This window comes from Zingiber officinale, chromosome 5B, assembly GCF_018446385.1.
Source record: "Zingiber officinale cultivar Zhangliang chromosome 5B, Zo_v1.1, whole genome shotgun sequence".
NCBI classification, from domain to species: Eukaryota; Viridiplantae; Streptophyta; class Magnoliopsida; order Zingiberales; family Zingiberaceae; genus Zingiber; species Zingiber officinale.
Window position 1 is genome coordinate 123,570,966 of NC_055995.1, and position 7,405 is coordinate 123,578,370.

At 40.5% G+C, this 7,405-nt stretch overlaps 1 protein-coding gene across 2 annotated transcripts; it reads left to right on the forward strand.

Annotated features, from left to right (window-relative positions):
• Positions 1-6,117: 6,117 nt before the first annotated feature.
• LOC121987821 (protein RADIALIS-like 2) lies at positions 6,118-7,158 on the forward strand. 2 transcript variants are annotated; one of them, XM_042541546.1, is made up of 3 exons: positions 6,118-6,237; positions 6,326-6,680; positions 6,901-7,158. In XM_042541546.1, the coding sequence occupies exon 2, from the start codon at positions 6,427-6,429 to the stop codon at positions 6,667-6,669; it is 243 nt and encodes an 80-aa protein (XP_042397480.1). In that variant the 5' UTR covers positions 6,118-6,237; positions 6,326-6,426; the 3' UTR covers positions 6,670-6,680; positions 6,901-7,158. The 2 variants fall into 2 exon arrangements, with proteins under 2 accessions (XP_042397480.1, XP_042397479.1); XM_042541545.1 differs by lacking the exon at positions 6,118-6,237 and having other exon boundaries at positions 6,282-6,680.
• The last annotated feature ends 247 nt before the right edge of the window (positions 7,159-7,405 follow it).

Consider the following 7,405-nt stretch of genomic DNA (forward strand, 5'->3'; position numbering starts at 1 on the left):
AATTTAAATTTTGAATTTGTAATTTGAATTTTTGAATTTTGAATTTTAATTTTGAATTTGATGAATTTTAATTTCAAATTTAATTTGAATATTAATTTGAATTATGTTCTTAATATTATTTTTCTATTAGCTCCCCCTGGATCATAGCCTCGATATGGTCTATCAAGGTAATAGACTTGATCCTTGGGGACCCAATAGTGACCAGTTCCAACTTGATTAACCAAGTTGGATTTTGGCACCCATGCTTGGACAATTTTTCTATTATTTCTATTAACTAGCGATAAATATGATTTGTATTTTATTTTAGTTTTAAATCCAAGTCCAGTTTTGTTGTAAACGGCTCGCTGTTTTCCAAGAATCAGATCCAGATGCTTGGAGCCCAAGGTGAACCGTTCCAACGTGTCCTTGAGTTCTTTAATTTGAGCTTTTAAATTGGAATTTTCTTCCTCAAGTTGTTGGACTTGAGTTGAACTTCCAATTTGAACTGACTCAGTTAAAGAGCTCGAGTCAGTCGCTTCCTTAAGGGCTGTTACCTCCTTTTGGAGCGACTTAACCCGGACGTTGGATTTAGCCAACTTTTTTACTAAGTAAGGTAATAATTCATGCAAGTTATCTAATTGAAATTCTGCGAGTAGTGAACTTACAGTGGGTTTTGGATGCGGATTCGTGGCTTCGATCAGACTCAGTCTCGGATTCGCTCTCGGTTTCTGACTCATACTCGGACTCAGTTTCCGCCAAGGTTGCTAGTACTGGTAGAGCGAGGAAGCTTGTCGGTTCTTCTTCGTCGGACCCGGATTCATCTGAAGACTCGGACCATATCTTTTCCTTGGTCTTACTTGTACCTGCAACCATCGTAATACCTTCCTCGGCCGAAGTAGTATTATTCTGCTCATCTAATTCAAATAAATCATTTATTAAATTATGCTTACTTACTTGAGCGTTGGAAGTGCCCTCGTGTAGTTCCATCAAATTCTCCCACAGCTCCTTGGCGCTTGAGAATGGGCCGGCGCAATTTAGCTCCTTATTCGTTAAGCCACACTGAAGTGTATACGTTGCTTTTGCGTTTGCTTCTACCTTTTTGATAAGGTTCGCGTCCCAGTTCTCGTACGGTAGTGGCTTGCCGGCGCCGTCAGTTGGTAGTTGAAACCCAGTTTTGACGATCATCCAGACTTCAAAGTGAGTCTGGAGATACGCCTCCATCCGACCCTTCCAATCTCTGAAATCATCTCCGGAGAAGAGCGGTGGGCGTGCAGTGTTGTAGCTTTCTTGATGGGACATTTTAGAAAGACAATCTCGCAAAAATAAATACAATAAAACTTGTTCCAAGACTTAGTCTTGGATTAGTAGTGCGGGAGAGAAATAAAGATAGTAATTCAAGAATTTCGAGAAAAAATAATAAAATTTTATTAAAATATTATTAAAATAATATTAAAAAATATTACCACAAATTTTTGAAAATACAATATTTCGTTAATTCCAACCAATGGTGAAAAGATGAAAATTAATTTTTCAAAAACAGTTTTGTATAGGTTTTATTTTTAACCTATATAAACGACAAAGCCACGAAAAATGCTTGAATGGTGGTTGCACCAGTTCAAAGCGACTTCGCTCTGATACCAATTGTTGGATCGAGACCGCGCTAGAGGGGGGGGTGAATAGCGCTCGCGGCTATATTGTTTGAATTATCGGAATCATTCGATTTAAAACGTACGAGTAAATGCAGCGGAAATAGAAAAGATAAACACAGACAGAAGAACACGGAGGATTTACTTCGTTCGGAGCCTAAGGCGACTCCTACTCAAAGGCCCGCGATCCTTGATCGCTTCCGGTGGGCAACAACTATAAGCTCGATAAAAGATTACAAGTTGAAGTACAATAAATGACAATAAATAATTATACCGACGACAAAGAAATGAAGATTCGGAGCTCCTGGTCGTCGGGCACAAATAGCAACACTTCGAAACGTTGTTTTGAGCAGCACGTAGCACTGGAATCACTTGAAATTTGATATTCTGAAGTGCTGGTCGAAACCCCCTTATAAAGGGTGTTCAAGGCGCCTTGAAGGCTGTTCAAGGCGCCTCCATGTTGCCGGGTCTTCCGCGTGGATCAAATTTGATCTGGTCGAACTTCATCCCTTTAAGGCGCCTTATAGCCTTCTCAAGGCACCTTCCAAGGCGCCTTATACTCCCATGAAGGCGCCTTCGATGAACTTTCGCAGCCAGGTCAGCCTTTGCACCCGAGGCGCCTCCAAGCTCCATGGAGGCGCCTCGGATACTGTTCATCCGAGGAAAAACCCCATTTCTTTGTACCTGCAAGATGTGTTAGTCCCAAACAATATCCTGCAACACAAAGTTAGTATAAATAACAGAATAAGTATGATAAGAATTGTTATGATAGTCTCCGGACTGTCCGGGTCTGACTTCGGATTTCTGACCGGAAACCCTAGGTCGACCCGACGCCTACTGTTCCCTCTACGGGGAACGCGTCCTCACCTACTCCACTCAGGAGATTTACCTGTTGCCAGTCGATCCTCCAGATCGACTGGACTTTTGCTCAGCACTCGACGCTTCCGGACTTTCTGTTGGACATCCGCTTCCCGGCTAGTCCAGTCTTTCACCTGGTTCGCGACACCAGGACTTTCCACCTAGGGTTACCACCCCCTAGGACTTTTGCCTGAAGCCATCGACCTGCCAAGACTTTCCGCATAGGGTTACCACCCCCTATGACCTAGGGTTACCGCCCCCTAGGGTTTTCTTTTTGCCTAACCGCAGCTAAGACTTTTCTCCACCTAGGGTTACCGCCCCCTAGGGTTTTCACCTGCCTAATCACAGTTAGGACTTTCCTGAAACACTCATTCAACATGTTAGATAACAACAAGACTTAACTTTGAACCCTTTGCCATTATCAAAACTTGGGTTCGATCGTCGGATGCTTCCCGCACTAACAGGTACGACGTGCAGGTCGCTTATCAATACAACACGCACAACACAAAAATGACGCGCAGGCCATATTATGAATTACAACACATTTTAACCAATCATATTGGGGTTTTTGGGCCATGACCATCACAATATTACACATAATTCTAAATTATGTATTTTATGTAAATTTCTATAATTTTACTACTATTTTTATCAATTTTATGAGTCACAACTTCCCGGCAGTCCCATTTATCGATTTTCGGGCGCGATCGTGGGACAATGCCCCTTGCGGGGTTAGGGGCAGCGCCCCTTCTCGCGAAATAAATATCGTGAGTGTCCCATCTTGATCTAACAGCGCCTTAAGTCGCTGTCCCAAAACATTTTGGGCGAGACCTTGCCGTTTCGGAAGGTTTTTCTCGGTAGTTGAAGCCTACAAGTGTCCAAGCACTTGTTGCTTCGCCTCTATGAGAAAATTGCTCACAAAATCTATAAAAATAGTAAACTTACAAAAACTTACAGATCTGAAACATTTAAAAAAAAAACAAATATAAACATGTACATGCTTCGCACGTGGCTCTGATACCACTGTTAGCAATTTGAGCCGTAAAAATCGCTTTTTTGCCTTGCGGAAACCCTGAAGCTAGCCACGGATCCGTTCGAAGATATATTTAAAAATTAAATCATGTACATGTTTCTACCCTAAATCTACCTTAGATCTACATGAAAAGAGAGTTACCCTTGTAGCGAAGCCCTTTGCTTATCCCGCTCGTCCAAGAGTTGCCGGATCTCGTAGGGTGTCAAGTGTACACCCCTCTATATGTATCCACACGGATAAAAGGTGGAGAAAAACCACTTAGAGTGTGCTAGCACTCTTGGTGGTCACGGCAATGGAGGATGAGTGGGAGAAGAGAATGTAGAGAGGAAGAAGAAGACTTGAATTAGCACACAAATTGCTTAATGACTCACTAATATGTGGCCGACCACTTAATGGAGGGGTTTTAAACCTCCATGTAATACCAAGAGTCATGGCTCTTGGTCTTCCTCATGAGGTGGCACACAATGATGTGGCCTTGATGATGGCCAACACCATCATTGGCCGGCCCATGCCAAGTCACAAATGAGGTGGCATTTGGTCAAGTCAAACTTGACCATTCATCTTCCCTCTCAAGTCAAGTTAAATTTGACTTCTTATCTCCCATGGTTGATCAAATCCAACCTTTGATTCAAGTCAATTAAATTTAGTGAATCTCTATCCATTAAATTAAATTGATTCAATAAGTCATAATCTAAATTAGACTCATTGGACACATGAATCAAATTGAGTCCAACTCAATTAGTCTAATTTGGATTACTCTTAATCCAATTTGGTTCATCACATGAACCTTAATCCTCTTGGTTCATCATATGAACCTATTCTCCATCTAATTGCCCTTTGTGTGTGACCCTATAGATTCTTGTAACGTTGGCAATGCTTCTAAACCCATTTAGAAGCATAAATAATGAGCGATATCTAGCAACACATCATTACTACCCAAGTTACAAGAATGTTGAAATCCAACATCACCTTTGTGACTACTAATTGTGACTCTCACAATATGTGACAATGTCCTTCTATCCTTGACATCTAGATTGATCAATTGAGGCATAGACCGTGTCATCCTCTAATCAATCTATATTTTGAACTCCAAGTACACTCACTCCAAACAAATGAGCTCAATATCTCATATTGACTCATTTGGGCATGGTCATGCACTTAGTGGTCTCACTCTATCAAGAATCATGATGTCACTCCCGTCATATAGGAGGGATAGATCTCATCTACATCACTCACATCCCTCCGCATAATTTGTTACACACCCAGTAATCGCCTTTATAGTCCACCCAGTTACGAGTGACATTTGACGAAGCCAAAGCATGCAACTCCTTATGTAGGGAACCATGGTGACTTCAGGTCCAAGGACTAATAGTCATACTAATAGTCACATGAGAAAGTATATGACACTCATATAATGATCCATGATACTTTCTCATGGCGGGTCATTCAGTATACATTCTTTAATGCATACCCATATGTCAACTTGATATCTCTATATCCATGACTTGTGAGATCAAGTCATCGAGTTGACCTACATGCTAGTCTCATCGCATTAACATTGTCCCTGAATGTTAATGTTTGATTAGGAATAATTAAGAGTAGTGTTCTCTATATCATCTCACTATCAATTTAACCAATCGATTGATATAGATAAGAACTTTCTACTCAAGGACGCTATTATACTTAGTTATTTGGCACCAATACAAGTAAATATAATAACCATAAAGAAATGTCTTTATAAATATATAGGAATATGATACATCGAATCCATACAACAATCATCATATGATTGACTCTAGGACTCTAACTAACAAAGAGAAACGACACTATATATAAGAGGTCCCTTCTTCCCACATAAGTTATAAGTTCTCTCATTGCTCTTCGCTATTATCCATCACTGTCCTTTAATTATGGCTACTCAGTCCCTTCATTAATTTGAGAGTTGGAGTGACTGTGTTATAGGGACCTTGCCCTAGCCCGTCTACTGACGCTTTCTTTCTCCTTTGCTTCTATGTGATGTGACAAGCTTGCTCGCATCTTGGAATTCTCGCTCGAGGTCTTCTTGTTGTTAACAAACAAGTCATCTCATCAGCAGCCCGTCTCCACCGATTGCAAATAGGAACAACCACCAATCTGATTAAAATTAAACCCTAAATTTATCTTGTGAGCTCGATCCAATTTCTTAGGAAATTAGACAGTCATCAAAGAACATATATTAAGGCAAGTTGTTAGCAGAGCATCCTTTTGAGTGTCCTTGTCTGTTCTCTGAGAGAAGAATAAGACAACGTTGAGAGCAATTTATGTCCACATCAGAGTAAAGGAAGCACGGGTTCTGTAATCTTTTGGTAAAAGGAAGAAGATAACAGCACAGAGAGATCGAATATGCCATTTTCTGAATTGCAATCCATATCCAATCTCATCGAACAAAGGGAGTAGTACTGAAAGAGATGAGAACCCCTGGTTTTTTTTTTCCTTCAGTAAGTGGACTCCCAATTACGCAACTTGTGCTTTGTGATTTGTGTTTGAGGTTGTTATTTAGTGGAGCAGAATCCACTCGGCAGTGGAGTGAGACACAGAAAGTACAGAGTCACGTTCATTTTATGCTCGTTCGAGAGGTCAGTACCAGGATTAGCAGATTCTAAAGCTTTGAATTCCACGTAGGTCCACTACTTATGCTCATGCAAGCCAAAACCATCACGAGAGAAAAGAAGATTGGATGAAGTAAGTGAGATTTTACATGCAGGCAAACATCTGATAAGTAAACCAATTCAGTTAATTTCATGTGTGTTTTTTTATGCAACTGGTCCAGATTGGTTCCACCACCACCTCACCTCAGTCCCTATAAATGAGCCTCAGTCAAGTACCATCCTTCACCAAACTGAACCACCGCTTACTCCTCTCCCATCAGAAATGGCGTCAGGGTCGCTATCCCGCAGCTCCTCTGGCTCCTCCTCATGGACGGAGCAGCAGAATAAGCTCTTCGAGCGCGCACTGGCAGTCTACGACAAGGACACTCCCAACCGGTGGCACAACGTGGCCCGCGCCGTCGGCGGCGGTAAGACCGCCGAGGAGGTCAAATCCCACTACGACCTGCTCATCGAGGATCTCAAAAGCATTGAGTCCGGCCGAGTCCCCTACCCAAACTACAAATAGCCCGAAACCAGGTACAATAATCCGTCGCCTTTTCAATAACTCAATGTCATTTTCTTAGTGTCTCGACTTGGCGTCTGAGACACCAAGAATCCATGGTTTTGTCCCTTGTGCAACCTCACGTGAGACTCGATAGATTCGATAAGATATGTATTCCGTTAGTCATAATATTCTCTCTGTTTTTTATAAATAATAAATAATAAATAATAAATAATAAATAATAATTTCCTGCAGGCTGAGCATGAAAGTAGAAGGTTTTGCAGTGGAATACTCTGTATCAAACACTATGAAGTAGAAAGCCATGGATGGTTCTCCAATACACTGCACACTATGTACGTGTATAAGTACGTGTATATTTTTATATTTATATTTATATATGTCTGCTACGTAAGTTCTCAAGATTGCTCAGCTTCAATCTGGATGTGTTGGGACAAGTACTGTGTATTCTGACAATTTTATATGACTGAAATGCTGCAAATTTAGATTAATATATCATTAATTCTCTATATATACGAATTAGATATGTCATCGAAAAAAAATAAATCCTTTCAACTTTTTAATTATTTGATGATCAATTATAAATTAACTATAATATATATGAACTAAATGATAGAATTTGATATTGATATTTGTCCTTTAATTTATCTGTTTTGATTAAGTAGCAGTAAGATCGTTTGGTACGGGTTTATTTTTTATCTCAAAGACTGTTAATTAATTCATGTGTGTACGTGCATGCTAA